The sequence below is a fragment of the Oxyura jamaicensis genome, chromosome 3 (assembly GCF_011077185.1).
Source record: "Oxyura jamaicensis isolate SHBP4307 breed ruddy duck chromosome 3, BPBGC_Ojam_1.0, whole genome shotgun sequence".
Lineage (NCBI taxonomy): Eukaryota > Metazoa > Chordata > Aves > Anseriformes > Anatidae > Oxyura > Oxyura jamaicensis.
In genome coordinates this window covers 111,308,534-111,326,709 of record NC_048895.1, presented here as the reverse complement: position 1 = coordinate 111,326,709, position 18,176 = coordinate 111,308,534, and the positions used below count along the sequence as shown (strand labels likewise).

Here is an 18,176-nt window from a genome sequence, read left to right as displayed (position 1 = left end):
GAGCCCAGAAATCCAAGCAGAGGTTCAATGCTTTGCCCGGGAAGCTACAAACACGCACCCTGCAGATCCGTGCTCTGCCAGCAGTAGGGTAAAAGCACCAGACCAAACGTCCCCGCGTGCTGGGGGGGTGTGGGCGATCTCCACCTCGATGCCAAAGGGAAAAGCTGATTTCTGCCCCGACCTGTGGAATCAGCCAGGTCCGTGGGGAGAAATTCTGGTGAAATGTTTCAGCATTTCTGACTTTGCTCACGTCTTTCCCTCCAAGGAAAACACAACCTCTTCCCATTCCACCCCGTGACTTGCTGGGGAATAGCAGATGGCAGAGCCTGGAGAGGAGGAAGCGGGGCCAGACTCTGCTCCCAAGGACAGCCAGGGCTGCTGCCAGTGCAGAAGAGCTCTTCCCTTCTTTAGAGGAAAAAGGTGGGTCACAAACCGTGGTCAGGAACCACGGATCTCCTTAAAACTGTTCTTTCGGACCTCTGCTGGCAGATCTGACAGCTTGAAGGAGTCGTGCTTGGAAACCTGGTTCTCAACCTGTGCATTTCTCCGTGCATTTGAAGGCAACGTCGGTGTTCGTATCTTCACTACACATTATTATTTTTTTGGTCTTTTGGCGGGCCTGCTTCTGACAACAAATCATTCAGACAAATGCAGTTTAGTGGAAGAGGGACAAAAATGTCTTTAGTGTGGGCTTTTTAATTGACTACATTTGAACATATTAAGAGGGGGGAAGACCTGTTACAGGGCGGTATCCAGCGGATTTCCCATTAAATTTTTGTCCTAATACAGACAAATGTTTTGGGACTGGATTGAGCTGTTTAGTTGAAAACAACAAATCGCCAACCAGCCGAAGAATAAAACTCCTTAGAGTTGTATTTTATGCAGGCAGTTGGAAGCAGTTGTTTATTCACCATACAACAGCCACAGAGCTCCACCCTGTGGGGATTTACATTCTTGGGGTTTCGAGGAGTTTATCATTCCACAAGCCCAGCCTTACAACAATGATTAAGTAAGCACTAAAGTCATCATGCAAGTGATTTTACAGGTCAGTCACACATTCCACTTCCTCGAAGAGGGCCTGGTTTGCATGCACACATCTTTGGGCAGCAGACCTATATGGTGTTCATGTACTGCCAAGTATAGGAACAGACTTTCCCATCCTGATTCTCTCTTCTTCTTTTATGCTTCTACCCAGGGAAGATTGCTCCAGGTTTGATTTTGCCAGGTGGAAAAGGGATTGACATCCCAGCCTTATCTCAGCAGCTGCTGGTGGCAAAACCAAGGAGGCCAGAAAGTCTGAGGAGAATTTCAGAGAAAATGTTGGCAGCCCATTTTGATTGCCCAGGGGGGGCAGAAAATCTCTATGTGAAAGAAGTGATGAAACCACATCCAGGAGAAGGAGAAGTGCTTGTGAAGGTCTCTGCGAGCGCTCTGAATAGGGCTGATTTACTCCAGGTATGTGTAAGTTAAGCAGCTTTATGTATCTGAAAATTACACCAACTTTTCAAGTCCCCATTTGAAGTCTTTACAAATCAGAAGAGGTACAAGAGATCGGGCCTGGTCAGCATCTGTGCCTGAGACTTCAAAGGAGATGTTCATAGGGTTAAAAGAAGAGATGTCTCTTGATTCAGTAGGTAAATGCTTTTATTTATTTTTTTAAGAATAAAACATACTTAGTAACGAAACAAGAAGCATTGCCAAAGGATAGAAGATTCTTAAGTTGCTGAAACATGTACATAGTCCAAAATCAGGATGAAATAAAAAGGCAATTAGGTAGGAGGCATGCAAATAAAATATTGCAGGTCATTACACTCATTGATGTGTGGCTTTTCCTTCCCTACCCTCTCTTTTGTTTTGTTTTAGAGGAGAGGGAAGTATCCTCCCCCCAAAGGAGCAAGTGATATTTTAGGCTTAGAAGCAGCTGGAAGTGTGGCTGGGCTTGGACCTGGCTGCAAGGGCCAGTGGAAGATTGGCGATGCAGTGATGGCTCTGCTCTCCGGAGGTGGCCAGGCAGAATACGTTACGGTACCCGAAGGCTACCTGATGCCAATTCCAAACGATATGACTTTTATTCAGGCTGCAGCCATTCCTGAAGCCTGGTTAACAGCCTTTCAGCTGCTGCATTTTGTAGGTGAGAGGTGCATTTGCAAATCTCCCCCATCAAAACAGCTCATCTTCATTTCTGTTATTAAATCCTCTTTGTTGCCCCCATCTGAATGCTGTTTGCCTTTGAAAACCCTTTTCTCTGTCATCCTATTCACATGGGCCTTTTACTTATCTGGCCAGACCCAAATTCTGATATCTTGACCACAACATCCTCTGCTGACTGCGTATTTACAAGGAAGGATGTGAAAAGATGGCCAGTTTTTTCTTGTCATCTATGTTTCTCAGCTTGAATCATGATTTCCAGTAAGCCTAAACTTTTAAATAACTTACATGTTCTGCAAACAACTGAATACAAATCCTACTTGTAAAGATTTGTCTTCACCACAAGCATGACCATATCATGAATTTTCCTCATTAATTGCCTGTGGAATTATAGTTGACAACATCTTCTGGTACCTTGCTTCACAGAGATGTGAACTGTAGGTAACATTCCCCCTGAGATGATTTAAAAAAAGGCATAAGCTTACACTCCTCGTTTTTAAAATGTACTACAGAGGCACTACTAATAGCACTTTCCAGGGCTTTCCTCAGTTGAGAGATACCCTTCTATCGTTTTCAGCAGTAGTACTTAAAAGCTATAATAAAGAACATGAGTTACAAAGAAGTGTCTTCCCTCACTACCACAAATTCAGACTTGATTCAAGCAGTGTTGCTTCCTGGAGGTCTGTACTCAATTAGGATAATGTCTCCAGGACTATTAGAGGTCCCATTTCAGTAGCAATCAGTAGGAAACAAACAAATGCATTAGGTCAAGGTGTAGATGGTAAGATGATAGGTAGAACTGGTCCTTAACGTTACCCAGCAATTCTGGCATTTCTCCACTGTTAAGTGCCTGGCACTAACTCAGCAAATACTAACATTCTACTGGCAGCAGCAGATGGTCCCAGTATAAAAAGGCTGGCTGCTCTCACCCTGGCAGCTTCGTCATGGATGCTCACTACTGCACAGGACCCAGCTAAAGTCATTCCACCAAAGTCAGTAAAATGGAGCCCTGTTTGTACACTGTGGGTTCTTTTCATTCTGGATTAGTTTACATTATTAAGTATATGAAGATATAAATAGCACCCACTTGACAAAGGCATCTCTTTCAGCTTTCAGTATCTTCATCTATTCAGTGTTTGCCACCTTGATCATGTTTTACTCCACTGATAAAGCCAACAGGGTAATCATCAACCTTATGTCCTTGTTCAGGTAAAATACAGACGGGGGAGAGAGTGTTGATCCATGCCGGAGCTAGCGGTGTTGGTATGGCAGCCATTCAGCTGGCAAAACTGGCAAAAGCTATTCCCATCGTGACAGCAGGAACTCAGGAGAAACTCAAAGCAACAGCACATGCTGGAGCAGCTGCAGGGTTCAACTACAAAAATGAAGATTTTAGTGAAAAGGTCTTGGCGTTCACCCAAGGTAAGAACCTCTGAGTGAAAGACAGAGTTGAGGAAGAGTGTGTACCTCGTAAAGCATATGCACATCACTCACTTTCAACTGGGACTTTCCATCATCTTTTCAAGGAGACCAATTCTGCAGAGAGGCATGAATCACTTCAAATTTTTCATGTTCCTTTTGGTGCTGAACAGGATGGGAATCCAGTGGTATCAGATCTGCTTTATTATGAATAGGGCCTAAAACAGATTTTGACAAGAGAGTGCAAAAAATCTTACCTCTTCCTTTTCCCCAAAATAAGCTCCTGGCCAATTTCCATACTGAGTTACTAAATCCTGCTCTATTTCAATTCTATGCAACGTTCTCCTTTTCCTATCCTAAACTCACTTTTCAGTACTGTAGACTACATTTTATCTTGGAAGTGATTTATTTCAGCTGGACTTGCAAAAATCACCTCCCAGGTTAGAATAGGAGTTCTCTGATCAGTGGTCAATTTAGCAAGGAGGAAAGATGTCACCTTCATGAAGGAATAGACGGTAAGGATCCTGTTATCCTGATCAGCCCAAGAATGTAACTTTCCTTAGTTTAACTGGGCTCTGTTTTTTGCATGGTCTCCCTTTGGCTTTATGGTTATTTGGGGCATAAAAATTGTGCCAATATTATTGTTGCCTCTACAAGGAAGTGTAGCACTTGTATTTGTGTCTGATTATGGCAAAAAACTCTTACAGTCCTCTTACAGCTAGAAAAAAAATATAAAAATAAAAGCTTTTCTAACCATTTGAGACAATTTGTGACAGGGTTTGTATCTGCTATCTATAATGATTCATTTTTTGTGCCTCATGCTAGGATTCTCTACAAGTCATTGTGCCAATTCCTAATTTCTGCAGAAGAATTTAAATAAGAATTGCAAAATTGAACCTATACCTACAGAGAATAAGGTTTTAGTTTCACCTGAAATTACCCTACACTTAGTGCAACTCAACTATAATTGCTGTTTTTTTTTTCTATTTCTACTTGAGGTTCTGGAGTAGACATTATTTTAGATTGTGTTGGTGGCTCTTACTGGGAGAAGAACCTCAACTGTTTGAGTACTGATGGGCGGTGGATTATTTATGGACTACTGAGTGGAGGTGATGTAAATGGAGATTTGCTTGCAAGGCTGCTTTCCAAAAGAGGGAGCATTCATACAAGTCTATTAAGATCACGAGACAAGGAGGCAAGTAATAATTATCAACAGTGTATATAGTTTGATCTTAAAATCTGTGGTAGTTTTGAGATCTTTCTTTTGATATTGCCACTAATACAGAACCTAATGCATTATTACTAAAAAAGCACCACCTTGAACTATCTCTACATACTTTAGAAAACATTGCAAAATTAAGTTATATTTTCCCTTTTTTACTTATCTGAGATGGTTTTGTAATTACTGCCACAGAGGTATGATACCCAAGACTTTTTAATATACTTCATAAGTACCATAATTTAAAGGTTTGTTCTAAGAAACAAAAAGTGATCAGATGATTTGATCAAGTCTAGGGGAGGGACAGAGAAAAACCTCTATTAGGTCATCTACAGACAAACTTTTCAAAGTCAAGACCAACTTTGATTCTGTGTTATGTGGAAATTTCTCAGTTATTATAGTAAAAAACACCAACACAGAGCTCTAGGATAGACTTTGTCCATAATCCAATACATAGTATTTTCAAGGACCTTACCAGTTTGAGTTTTAAATGGTTCTGCACTGAGCTTTGGCCACTTGTTCTGGAAGAGAAGCTCATTCCCTTAAAATATAGTTCATCTATAAGTTTTCTTTTCACCAGCAGTTTATACCTTTCAGATGTTTACATGTCTGTCTCGTTATGAAATGTCTGAGAATTGTGTACCTTTTGCATGCTGCGTTTAGATACTTCTGGGAATGAAATGACTAGAAATAATCCTCAAAATACTTTTATTTTTCCTTCAGTATAAGGAACAGCTGGTGAAAGCCTTCACAGAAAACGTGCTGCCGTATTTTGCCCGAGGAGCCTCCCCTCACCTCCAGCCATTTGTCGACAGCGTTTACCCTCTGCATGAGATTGCGGAGGCACACAGGGCAATGGAAGAAAACAAGAATATTGGCAAAATTGTCATTGAAATGCCTGTTTCAACTTAAAAAAAAAAATTAAAAAAGATGAAACTACTGTTGTAGTTACTCGATGGGTACGAGCACTATGGATGTTGTAAAAGCAGAGATTCTGTAATGTCTGTTTCCCAGTCTGGGATGACTTACTGTGGAAGCACTGTTAAAATGAGGCATAATGCAAAGCTTTACAGACACATTTAATAAAAAAGACTCATGTTTCTGCGGAAAGACTCAAATGCTTTATTGTGGAAGGACTCAAAAGAACGAGGCATAAAGCAAAGCCTTGCAGGACGCATTTAATAAGAAGAATCATATTGCAGCTCCAGCGTTATGCCTTGAACCCGTAAGAAAAAAGCGAAAAAAAAACAGCTTTGACCCTTTTTTGCTCCCCTGCTCCCCAAACCCCGCTCCTGCCGCACCAGGCGGGCTGCGCTAACATGGTCGCACCTCCCTCAGGCGGCGGGGGGCGGGGCCTCGCGCTCCGCAACGCGCGGCTCCTAGCGCCGATGGCGTAGCGGTACGCCCCTTGCGTTACGTCTCTCGCGTCGCATCGCTTGCGCTACGCCCCTTGCGTGACGTCCTTTGCGGTGCGCCGCTCGCGTTACGTCGTTTGCGGCACGCCCCTTACGTTACGCAGTTTGCGGTGCGCTGCGCGCTGTGTGCCGGGATAGCATCCGGGTATCGCGCTGAGGTAAACGGCGGGGCTGGAGGACCGCTGATCGTCGCCATTTCGTTCCCAGGCCCGAGGCCCCCCATCCACCCGGAGCCATGGCGATGCAAGCGGCCAAACGAGCTAACGTGAGTGCTCGCCCCTGCCCCTCGGCCCTCGGGAGGGGTGTGAGGCAAAGGGCGGTCCTGAGAGAAGGGGTCGGCCCTCCGGGCTGCTCTCTCGTTAGGCAAAACCACAGCCGCTGAGGGGAAAAAAGGGCGGCAGAGTCTCTCAGCTGTCGTCGGCACGAGATTTAGTACTTAAATTGTAACGTGAGGTTTGAAGTGAGCGTTCTGTGTGTTTTACCGCATGTGTTGTTTCCCCACCAGATCCGGCTGCCGCCAGAAGTCAATCGGATCCTGTATATCAGGAACTTGCCGTACAAAATCACCGCGGAGGAGATGTACGATATTTTTGGGAAATACGGGCCTATTCGGCAAATCCGAGTGTGAGTCTGCTTAGCTCTATTTTAGAATTTAAGGGTTTTGTGGGCTTTGGGATATATGTTCAGAGTCATTGGTGCTACTACAATATGTAACAACTGGGTTTTACTGCTAAAAAGTTGAATCTACTTTAGCGGCATCCCTGTGCCACAGGGGAGGGTGATGATGTTTATTTTCTGTGTGAATTCTGTAGGAAATAATGCTGGTAGATAGGCTGGAAAAGTTTAAACCTGGTGTGAACATAGATACAGGGGATAAATAAGGATTTTTATATAAATAAACCTTAAATACTCTAGCCTTTTATTATAAGTAAATGCAAAAACGGGAGAAGCAAGGGTGGGAAGCAACCACTTCTCCTGCTTAATGAGCATTAGGTACTGAACTAATGGAAAAATCAAGATGTTGCTATTGGTGCTGGAAACGTCTACCAAAAACTAGTACACCGCTGTCAGATACAGCTGTCCTCACGCTTTGATCAGAGAGGTCTGACTGAAACTTCGTTCTAAATGCACCAAGGTTATATTTCTCTACAGAACACTTAAGTTTCTTCCTTTTAGTTCCTTTGAATAGTGAAGACGTAGGCTCTGATGTTCCTTGTTATCCTGAGCACTAATTGCTGTGGATTTACTTATAATTTCTCCTGGTTAATATCATGTTCTGCTAAGTTACAGGCAAAAAGAGTCGGGTTGAGCCTGCAATTTAGGATTAGCTATTGAGAACTGCAGTAAGATTGGCTGCAATATTGCCACTCAGACATTTTTTTTTCCCTCTAACTATTTGGAAAGAGTGGGGAAGTGACAACACTTCGTGCTCATCTTTAGTACTTAAAAAGGAAACATTGTCAGTCATGCTGACAATGATGAACAAAGAGAAAGGAAACAATTTATGGTTGATTCGTACTGCTCTTGTTCAGATGTTGACAAAATAACTTGGGGCATCTCTGAGTTTTAAAGTAGGTTGTTAGTTGCATCAGAGCAGAACACGGCCTTGTTTATGTTGCTGTCTGTTTCCTATGCTCTGAGAGTGGGGAGGGTAATGACTCCACAGTGAGTTTCACTGGTTTGATTATGTGGGATGTAAAGATGGTAACAGCTGAACAGACCGAACTTTACCCCAGATCCAAGTGCTTATTTAAATCAGAGCCATAGTGATGAAAAATGGTTGTTCAGTAGAAGGAACTGCATTGGGCTTATGTGGCAAGAGTTTGGTTGCAGGGGGGGCTCTGTGAGCATAGCCCAGCAGCTGCCCCATGTCAGATCAGAGCCAGCTCCAGCCAGCTCCAAAAGGGACCCGCTGCTGGCCAGAGCAGAGCCAGTGAGCGATGTTTGCACCTGTGAGAGCAGATTTAAAAAGGGGGAAAAAATTTGCTGTGCTATAGCAGCTGGGAGAGAGGGTGAGAAATGGGTCCCACATGGAGCAGATCTCCACGCTGCAGCCCATGGAGGAGCCCCTGGTGGAGCAGGTGGATGTGGCCTGGAGGAGGCTGCGGCCCATGGAGAGCCCCATAGGAGCAGGCCCCGGGCTGGAGCTGCAGCCCGTGGAGAGGAGCCCACGCAGGAGCAGGGGGGCTGGGGGGAGCTGCCGCCCGTGAGGGACCCGTGCTGGAGCAGTTTGCTCCTGGGGGATGGACCCCATGGTACGGAGCCGTGTGGGAGCAGTTCTTGAAGAGCTGCTGCCTGTGGGCAGCCCCCACAGGCTCAGCTGGGGAAGGATGGCATCCCATGGGAGGGACCCCACGTGGAGCAGGGGCGGAGAGGGACCGTGAGGGGGTGGCGGAGATGAAGTGTCAGGGACTGACTGCAGCCCCTCGTTCAGTTCCCCTGCACCACTTGGGGGGAGGAGGTGGAAGAGGGTGGATGGGGGGAAGGTGGTTTTGTTTTGTTTTAGTTTCTTGCTGCTCTAGCTTGTTAGTAATAAGTAATAAATTGCATTACCTTTCCTATGCTGAATTTATTTTGCCCATGACAATAACTTTTGATTGATCTCCCTGTCCTTATTTCAACCCCTGAGCCCTTCCCATCACATTTTCTTCCCCTTTCCCTTTGAGTTGTTTTGGAGCTCAGCTGTCCAGCTGTGTAAAACCAGCACAGGAACAGAGTGATGTTATGCCTAGAATTGCCTTCAGTAATCAGACAGGAATAGAGGGGAATATGGAGGTGTCCTCACAAATGCTGGGTTGGAACGTGTTGCTGGTGTGATCCTTCTGATACAGAGTTGAGCAACAAAATTACTGGGGAAGTGGTTAAAGGAGCAAGGGATTGTGTAAATTTGTTACTTGGCTAAATAGGTGGAATTGGTTGCTAATGGTCATTAGTTGGTAAAGGAGAGCTAAGGTTTCTTCTGTAAAGGGTTGGTAGAGTAGTGTGATAGTGGCACATGAATTCAGGTGTGTCAGGAGATGTGCTGAAGTGTTTCTGACAGGAGCTGCTAGCAGTGTGCCTGCTGATTGTTCAGCACTGCTGGTTCGTGTTGTGTTCTGCAGAAATCCTGACATTGTTGTGAGACAGGAAGCACCATGGAGCTCCCTTTGTAACGACTTAGCCCTTTTGTGCAGTTTTTAACCTGTTCACCTCTTCATTTGTGTACATGTCCTGGAGCAGACATGCGTGATGACGTCTAGTGGAGTTCTCTGACAAGTCAGTGCCTTAGGAAGGGTTCTGCTGATAAAGGTCACTCTAGCTGTTTTCCAGCCAGGATCCTTGGGATCTGTGAGCTCTGTCTTCTCTCTGAGCTAGTTAGCATCATGGACCCAGACGGCTCTCCTGTCCTTCAGGCAAAGGAAATTGGATCAGTGGCCTGATAGGTGGTGGCTGTGTGTCTAAAGTGGTCTTGGAGCAGCACAGCTGGTTTGTGATGTGCTAAGGATAGCATCCCATACTAGCGGGACATCGCGTCTGAGCAGCTGCTAGCTGACAGCCCAGTCTCGTAACCTTCAATAGAACAAGTAATTGCTGTTCAAAACCTTTGCAGAAACGTGAGAGCCCCTCACAGCACCAGCTCCTGATACTTGGTGTGCATTGCCCGCAGAGCACGGCACCACGTCTCTGTTACGTTGTCATGTCACTTCTGACTCTGAACTCTTAAGTGGAGATGAGCGTAGGAAGCAGGGATATATTTCAGTGCCTAGCAAAACCAATGATCGTTCTGTGGTGAAGCTGCATGAGCTAATCCAATCTCAGTCACTGCTAAATGCAAGTAGAATAATTTCCTGTTCAGGTAGTTTAACATTCACCCTGATCTTGCTGTGCAGTGGGAACACTCCTGAAACGAGAGGAACAGCCTACGTAGTCTACGAAGACATCTTTGACGCTAAAAACGCTTGTGATCATCTGTCAGGGTTCAACGTGTGCAACAGATACCTCGTTGTTTTGTACTACAATGCAAACAGGGTGAGTGCTTGGGGCTCTTTAAGTTACCTGAGACCGATGTCACCCGTGGTGGTAACTGGTGGCCATTTCTGGCAACTAACACGTCCTAAGGCTCAATTTATCTTCTTACGCTTTTTATTTTTATTTTCCTAACCACAGGCATTCCAGAAGATGGACACAAAGAAGAAAGAGGAACAGCTTAAGCTTCTCAAGGAAAAATACGGAATTAATACAGACCCACCAAAATAAACTGATTTTTTTTTTGGAAAACTGTTTTCAAGACCTACCATTGTGTTTTTGAACTACGTAAGGATTCTCCCTGATGTATATATTCTTAAAATTTAATAAGCTGTAATTTCAATCCTTAGATCTTCGTATTAGGATTAAATGTAAAACATCAGAAGATCTGCTTTAAGACTAAACGCCCTAAATAGACACAGCTTCGTCATGTTGCAAGGCTGAGCTGTAAGCGCTGTGTAACCACCGTCCTCTCTCTGGCAGGCCCTTGTAGGACAGGTCCGAGTACAGGCCTGCTGAAATCCCGCCTAGGCTGCAGGGCTGATTTTAAAGGGGGCAGCCCGTTAGTACAAAGAGCTCAAGGGGCTTTGTATCAGCTGTCTGCGTGGTGAATTTCAACTGCCACTTCTAAAAACAGAATAATGCAAGTAAGCAAGAGTGTCCCTGCCAGAGGGATTCTCGTGCTATTTGTTTTTTAATTAAAAAAACAAGTATGGTTTGCTTCTTGTTCACACCTGTGTGTTTTACACAATTCACTGCACCTTTCTCCTCAGAATGTTTGTTACTAGGAACTAACAGAGCCTGACTCCATGTTTATAATGAAGTTTCTTCTATGAACTAGGAATTGAGTGGCCTGTTAAAATAATCCAACTGCTTTGGTGACTTCGGTCAAAATGCCTTGTTTGCAGCAATGAGGACAGACCAGGTGAGCTGCTGTGAGATGATCTTGCCCTAATGACAAATCGCTGTATGTCTGAGAGAGATTTTTAAGTGTACCAGGTTAAAACTGAACTTAGTAGGAGCAGCAGGAATAAACTTAGTGCTTTTAATGTTATTAGGGAACACCGGAGCAAAGCAAGGCCACAGATAACGTGGTGATTTGAGATACCTGTGCTGCAATTGTTTCCTGTTTGTACGTTTGAACTTTTATACCTGTATGTGTAATATCTGGTGGAGGAAAAAGGAAACCCAATTTAAATTTTGGGACTCTTCATGTCTAAAAGTATATGCACTCAGGTCTCGTGGATTAAAATCAGTTTGTTGGTTTGCATGACCAGTCTATTTGATAAATGGATTGGATTGAGCTCTGCCTCTGTTCTTACCAGCTGCAAGTTGTGATTGCAGGTAGTCATCCTGCCTCCGAGGAGGATTTATGCGCTTGGATTTCTAGCCAGTGCAGAACATGGGCAGATGTAAACATATTTTGCCTGAGGATTTTTAATTCAGGTTAAAAATTGTTGTTTATTATGTTGTCATAAAGGACTGTTTTCTTTTTTTTTTTTTTTTTTTTACTGAAATCTGACTCTTAAAACATGTAGTTCTGTCCATTTAGTAAAAAAAAAAAAAAAAGTATAAATAAATGTGTACATAATTTTGTACATAGGCTTGCTTTATTCTGTGCTTGTAATCTTTTTAAAAAGGAATCAGTCATTACAGGAACATGTGATACAGGTAATACTTGTCGAGTACCCCTCACTGTAACTGGTGTGTGCATAAATGTCCCTGTGCGTTCAGCAGGTGGGTGAGGGGGGGAGGTTGCGTGGTGCTGGGTGCCAAGCCCAGCTCTCGAACAGAGGCTGTCCCCTGTATTTGCCATGTGCGGTGCCTGTTGTTTCTCAGCTGGGAGCACACACACAGGGTGCTGGTGCTGCCTTGAGCCGTAGGGAGGGGGCTGCAGAAAGGCTCTCCTGCCATTTCAGGGGGTTCCAGCCCAACTCTACAGGCAGCTTTCTCCTTTCTCTTTGCAGACAGGCCTTCGTGGTGCTGCGTGTGAGAGCTACGACTAGCATATTGAGTGCAAAGCCTTCTCCTTACTCCGCAGCTCTTCTATAAGCATGGTGTTCCCTTAAAACTGAAACCTCTTTTTGCAGAAAGAAGTCTTGCGGGGGCAGTAAGCCATCTCTGAGGTCAGGGACAGCAAAAGCAGCCTGGACTGCATCCACGGGAGACAGGCAGGTGCCTGGGAGGTGGGCGGCGTTGAGCCAGGCAGCTGCAGCACTCACCATCCCTTCTCTGAGCTGCCTTTAAATCCCTGCTGCCTCATGGCCAGCTTTCTGACCCGCTCAGCCCGCTGCTTCTTCCCCTGTTGGGTACAGCTGTGCTGTGCAAACATCAAGTGTGGAGTAACTGATCTGCCTGGTCTGCTGTCATCTGCACATGGTTGTTAACTTGTCCTGCGCCACGTTGGTTGCAAGGCCTCGCCTACCAGATTAACACAAATCTTAAGTTTTTCAGGCAAAACCAGCTTGCCTCAGGAACGGTTCAATGAGTGAAATTTCCCTGAGGCCTGACTGCTGCGTGAACAGCCGTAGCTGTAGAGCAGTGACAGAACACATACACACCACTTACACGAGTTGGTGGGCCCCTGGCTGTAACAGAAAACGGAGGTGCTTGTTACCGCACCGGATTTATGCTTCTAATAAATAAATGCTGCTAATAAAACACTGATGCACCAGAAATGGAGCCACGTTCTGTCAGCCTTGTCCAAAATCATGTACAAATAGTGCGTTCCGTCTGTCAATAGCACAGAGTGCATTGTGTGCACCGTAGTGTCTGTTTGGGTGAGGATTTGATGCTGTTTGAAATATATATATATAAAGCAATTCTTTAGGGTAATAAGATTAATAAAAATTCCTTCAATGAATCCTCAAGATCAGCAGCTTTTGATTTCTCGGAGAGCTCAGCTGCTGCCTTTCATTAAATATTCCATTTCATACTTTTTCTTCTAGTGCCTGTTCAGGGCTTTCAGTGTCCCTGTACATGTAAAATGAAATAATAATTTGTACCTGCAAGACAGAGGGAATGGAAATCGAATGCCCGGAGGATTGTTTTGATGAGGTCTGCTCAAGATTTTGTTTGAAATGTAATATCAGAGGACGGGGAAATGAGTTCAGTTATATGAATGGCAGGGAGGGCAACAAATAAGGCAGATGTTACCAGCCTTGCAGTCTACATCTGTGCTGGTTTTTGTGTGTGCTAGCTTTCCATTTAATTTTTCAGGAAGTAGGGCATGAAATTAAGCCTGGAAGGTCATTTTTTTCCATCTCTACTGTTTAGAAATTAGTAACAAGAGCATATCTGATTACCCAGGCAGCGACAGTAAATTTTTTCCAATCCATTATATAGTGGTAATAATTATATGTACTGTGTTGATCGATGATACAATTAAATAAATTAACACATTTGCAGTCAAATAAAGAGCTGCAGATTACATTTCCTTGAAGACTTAATTTCCCTAAGTTTCACAAAGCACAATTAGTTTTCCTTTCAGATTTTTTTTTTTGTAATGAAATTGGCATGAAAAATGTAATAATCTCCGCTTCCAACAAAGGTCTCTGAAGAGAGAGGGGCGATGAGGGAGAGAGCGTCATCAAGCAGCTGTAACGAGGATTTACAGGCTGGTTAATTGCGGGGTTGTACGGCTGAGGGCACTGGAAAGGTGCCTAGTTGTTGGTTTTTTTGTTTGTTTGTTTTTTGTTTGTTTTTTTGTTTGTTTTTTGTTTTTATCTTTCTCCCTGGTAAGAAACCCTGTGAAGAGGAAAAGGAGAGCGATGTCCCAGCTCTTGTGTACACAGCAGCAGGGTGGAGAGGTGATGGAGGCGTACCGGGAGCATGCAGTTTTTCCAGGTGCACTGAATCGATTCTTCCCAGCACTGTTTGCTTTTGAGGCATTTGGGAAAGGTCCTCACTGAGAACTCCTGGTGAGATGTGTGCATCCTAGCTGCTGCAGCCATCCTACGTTTCCACCAAAAAAGGGTCCCAAAAGTTTTAAGGAAGACAAGTGTTTACTCTGCCAACCTCCACTGAACTACAGGCTGCAGGAGAAGGGGTTTGTTTGCTTATGAATCAACAAGCTAAAATGCAGCTTTGTGGCTAAAATGAACATCAAGAGGAAGATGAGAGAGATCTGTGGTCACTGGCGATCAGATTGGTAGTCCTGGTGTTCTGTGCCCCTTTCCTCTCTTGCCTCCGGGCGGTACGGCCTCACTACGTGGCTTTGCAGCCTGGCTCCTTGCACTGGTTGTGTTTTCCTTGCAGAGACTCGCACGGGAACTAGCACAGCAACGGTTCCAAAAACCCAGTAGTTGAAAAATTACACAAATAGCTTAAAGTCAGGCTAAATAAAGCTAACATCACGCCCCAGTGATGTACATTTTTCCACCGCAGAGGGGGAAAGCAAACCAAAATGTGAGAAACCAAGTTTAGGCAAAGCAAAATATCAGTACAGAGGCAGCTCTCCTTATCTGCTAAAAGTAGGTAAGTGAGGAGGAATCACTGCTTTGTGCATTCATATAACTGTAGAAAGAAATATTGCTGCCTCGAGTGCCATGAGCACGGTGCGGGAAGTACGACTGCAGGTAACGTGACCAGCACCTCAAAGTGCAGCCCAAAAATAAGATAGGTTCAGTGGCCACATCATTCCATGATTCAGGTTGGTTTTGTGAGATGTGCGCATGTAATTTTGCTCATTTTCAGCCTATTTCAGTTCCAGCAGGAATTGTTACACCAGTTTTACCGTTGTAAAGGCAGAGAATTGAGCCTGTGCTGTAGGAACATCCCCTTTCCTCTCTTCAGCAGCCAAATTTTGGCCATAGCTGAGGGGTCACCAGCAGTGCAGGGGAGATGGAGAGCCAGAAAACCTCCCTGTCCCAGCAGCCCCTACTTGGACGCTCCTTGGTACTGCTGGTCCCACAGAGACCTTCAGCTGTGCAGTCTGTAACAGAAGCACATGGAATTACATGTCCTCATGTATGGAGGGAAATAATTAACAAGGAAATCAGTGGATGAGTGTGTGAAGGACATCTTATGCACCAAAAATAATTCCAGTGGCCAGCGGAAAGAAAAAAAAAAAGGAAAACAGAAATTGTAAAGTATCAATATTTTATTGTTTTATATATATATATTTAATTCTTAAATGAGACAGTACTTTTTAAAACAGCAGCAAGCAGAACGTACAAGTTGAGAAAAGTGGCAGCGCAGGTAACTCTGTTTGGCTAATGCCCGTTCATGTACAAGGCGTACATTGGATTTTTTTTGAGCACCTTTAGTGTTTTTATTTTTTTTCTTGGTTTAAGTGTACAGTAAGGCAGTGGTTTTTCTATAAGGAATATATATATATATTTATATTTATATATATTTGCAATCGTCGCCGGTACTGTTTATTACATGCAAGTTAAATAAAATGTACAACTTGAAAATGTTACAGTGGTAGACATTTTTCGCAAAGCTTCCGATAAAAGGCAACTACGGACACCACAAAGTTAAAAAACCAGAGAGAAGGAAGGCTTCAGAAACCTAACAGCAGGCGCTACTGACATGACAGCTTGAGCAGGGAAGGTGAGGATTCCAGTGAAGATTTCTCCCCCTGCGGGTAAGGGGAGAAGGAACGGATGGTTATCGACAGGTGCCTCCCTCGGGAAGACTCACTCCAACCTGAGCAGCTCCACGTCGAAGAGGAGGGTGGCGTTGGGAGGGATGACCCCGGGGTGCCCCGTGGCCCCGTAGGCCATCTCAGGTGTGCAGGTCAGCTTTGCTCTTTGTCCTAAGCTCATCTGGTTTTTGGGTGTGGGAGAGGAAAAAAAAGATAAAACACAATATTAGGAGGAAAAGAACAATCGCTACATGGCAGAGTTACAGAATCGAGGCCAGTTAGGACCATGGGATTCATTTTTCAGCTCCTGTAGAAAGCTCAAGCTGCCACAGCTCAGAGGCCTAATTCATCCGGCTTCTCACTGCTGTTATTTAAATCGCCAGAGCCAGACTGAGAGTAACAGGAAGGCTTTTCAAGGCACACTTTGCTCCACACAGCTTACCCCGGAGGCAGCTGCATGAGGTGTGAGTTCTGCTGAGGGGTGCGGGATCCCTGTAACACCGGCAGCAGGCATTATGGAAAAGGCTCCCAGTGACAGGTACAGTCAGAGCTTTGTAGTCATGAGAAATCAGTGCAGGAACACAGGTGGGAAGCAACAATCATTGCTTCATTTGGAAGCAGTGAAGAAGCAACATTTTTCCTTCTTCAGCCACCAGCAAGGATGACTTTACCGAAAGGGTTGTTAGTCACTGGAATGGGCTGCCCAGGGAAGTGGCTGAGTCACCATCCCTGGAGGTCTTTAAAAGACGTTTAGATGTAGAACTTAGGGATATGGCTTAGTGGAGGACTTGTTAGTGTTAGGTCAGAGGTTGGACTCGGTGACCTTGGAGGTCTCTTCCAACTGAGATGATTCTGTGACTTACACTGCAGCCCAAACGCTAATGCTGTAAACGTCCAACTTCCTACTGCTGGGCAGATGCAGTGGGTAGACTGATGCAATCCTACTCAAAAGAGGTTTCCCTAGGCTCAAATCCAAGGTAGACACCTCATCTCAGGTGCTGCTTATTCCACGAGAGTCCTTGTCCCTGGGACAGAGAGAAATGCCCATTTCTCTCACCCCAGATTAGTTCTAGAGGTAAAAGTACTCACCAGTATTTGGGGTATGAAGAGTCAAAACCCTCTTCTTCCAACAAACTATTCGAGGGTAGAGGGCTCTTGAAGTAGGACTCGTGCACCCTACACTGGTGACTGAATATTCAGTGACCAAGAAATGATCCCTGATTCGATGCAGTGATTTTAAATCAGCCTTCTCTCCTGAGACTGGACCGGACTATGGGTTATGCAATTTCTCCCGTTGAATTTCTTTTCAGTTTCTCTAAAATACGCCAAAGCTGGAGGTTTGATCACTCTGGTTAGAAGAAAAATGTGAATGTGACTCCCTCACATCCAGGGAGCACTCATAGCACAGGACTGGCTGTAAGAGCAGATCCCTAAATCCAAATCTAAATGCTAGACATGGTGAGCGGCCTTTCCCAAGTGCCTTGTGTCAGTCACACCCCCAAACCCTTCAGAAGACAGCCACGGGCTTAACCTCGGTCAGGGATCCGCTAGGAGGAGCAGGAGGGCGGTGTGTGGCGATCCCAACTGCTGGCCTGGATTCAGGCCACCCTAATGAAGGGCCACAAGGCGGTGAGAGTGTTAAGGGAGGGATAAAACCGATTCACCCAGACCTTTTTGCCAGAGCTTTATCTGCGCGGCTTCTGACTGGGATAAAACTAACCCCTCTGAACCTAAGTTTCTCATTTTGCATTCTTTCCTTCTCTTTAGTTAAGCATAAAAAATAATTCCTGTTAATAATACCTGAGCAATTTCCTCCTATTTTGAGCTCCAGGACCCAGAAATAGGGAATAACAAGGAATTTTGCACCCTGATCTCATTCACTCTTGCACTTGAGAGCCCTGATTGCACTCCTCACAGTGGGACCTCACAGCACTGCAGACAAAACGCCGCAGAGATGGCAACGAACTGCCCTGTGTGGCTCCTGCCAGGTTTTACCATGTCGGCACTCAAGCTGTAATTAACGGAGGGCAGTTTTCTTTTTCCTGGCTGAGGGCTGCTCACTGAATGTGAAGTTCTGTAGCTGGGAGCCTGAGGTCATAAAAGCTTAACGGGGTTTGGTACCCTGTTCAGTAAGGGTCAAAGTGGTGGTGGTGGAGGTCATCAAAATGGCAGCTTGGGCCATTTCTAGAGCCCTGAAGAGAAACCACTCCATAAAATGCTGCCACCTGGAACATTTTAGAGCCTGTTGGGGTTTATCTGTGCTAGCTAGCCCTGGGGAAGAAGCAAGGGTTACATGGCACGTTGACACATGGCAAGCGGATTTAATCTCTTCCCTCCCAAACACCACAAGGGAAGCCTCATGAGTCGGGGGTATCCCTGG

General features: G+C 44.9%; 3 protein-coding genes across 6 annotated transcripts in view; 2 read left to right on the top strand and 1 right to left on the bottom strand.

The window, feature by feature from the left end:
* The first annotated feature begins 109 nt into the window (after positions 1-109).
* Positions 110-5,896, top strand: TP53I3 (tumor protein p53 inducible protein 3). 3 transcript variants are annotated; one of them, XM_035322175.1, is made up of 7 exons: positions 110-420; positions 1,196-1,219; positions 1,265-1,455; positions 1,864-2,131; positions 3,358-3,570; positions 4,566-4,762; positions 5,510-5,896. In XM_035322175.1, exons 3-7 carry the CDS (start codon positions 1,318-1,320, stop codon positions 5,696-5,698), a joined length of 1,005 nt encoding a protein of 334 aa, XP_035178066.1. In that variant the 5' UTR covers positions 110-420; positions 1,196-1,219; positions 1,265-1,317; the 3' UTR covers positions 5,699-5,896. The 3 variants fall into 3 exon arrangements, with proteins under 3 accessions (XP_035178066.1, XP_035178065.1, XP_035178064.1); XM_035322174.1 differs by having other exon boundaries at positions 110-565; XM_035322173.1 differs by having other exon boundaries at positions 110-565; positions 1,196-1,222; positions 1,268-1,455.
* A 413-nt stretch (positions 5,897-6,309) lies between these two features.
* SF3B6 (splicing factor 3b subunit 6) lies at positions 6,310-10,913 on the top strand. The gene is made up of 4 exons (XM_035322185.1): positions 6,310-6,466; positions 6,707-6,825; positions 10,071-10,209; positions 10,348-10,913. Exons 1-4 carry the CDS (start codon positions 6,437-6,439, stop codon positions 10,435-10,437), a joined length of 378 nt encoding a protein of 125 aa, XP_035178076.1. The 5' UTR covers positions 6,310-6,436; the 3' UTR covers positions 10,438-10,913.
* Positions 10,914-15,289: 4,376 nt separating this feature from the next.
* The window catches only part of FKBP1B (FKBP prolyl isomerase 1B), a 46,867-nt gene continuing 43,980 nt past the window's right edge, over positions 15,290-18,176 (bottom strand). For both annotated transcript variants that reach the window (XM_035322179.1, XM_035322180.1), the window contains exon 4: positions 15,290-15,977. In XM_035322179.1, coding sequence (XP_035178070.1) covers positions 15,849-15,977 — 129 coding nt within the window. In that variant the 3' untranslated portion in view covers positions 15,290-15,848. The remainder of the gene's footprint in view (positions 15,978-18,176) is intronic.

Coding starts and splice junctions, on each gene's coding strand:
- TP53I3 (XM_035322175.1), top strand. CDS start 1,318: ATGTTGGCAGCCCATTTTGATTGCCCAGGGGGGGCAGAAAATCTCTAT. Junction 2,132..3,357: donor TCAGCTGCTGCATTTTGTAG/GTGAGAGGTGCA, acceptor GTCCTTGTTCAG/GTAAAATACAGACGGGGGAG. Junction 3,571..4,565: donor GGTCTTGGCGTTCACCCAAG/GTAAGAACCTCT, acceptor TTTCTACTTGAG/GTTCTGGAGTAGACATTATT.
- SF3B6 (XM_035322185.1), top strand. CDS start 6,437: ATGGCGATGCAAGCGGCCAAACGAGCTAAC. Junction 6,467..6,706: donor AAGCGGCCAAACGAGCTAAC/GTGAGTGCTCGC, acceptor TTTCCCCACCAG/ATCCGGCTGCCGCCAGAAGT. Junction 6,826..10,070: donor CCTATTCGGCAAATCCGAGT/GTGAGTCTGCTT, acceptor CTTGCTGTGCAG/TGGGAACACTCCTGAAACGA.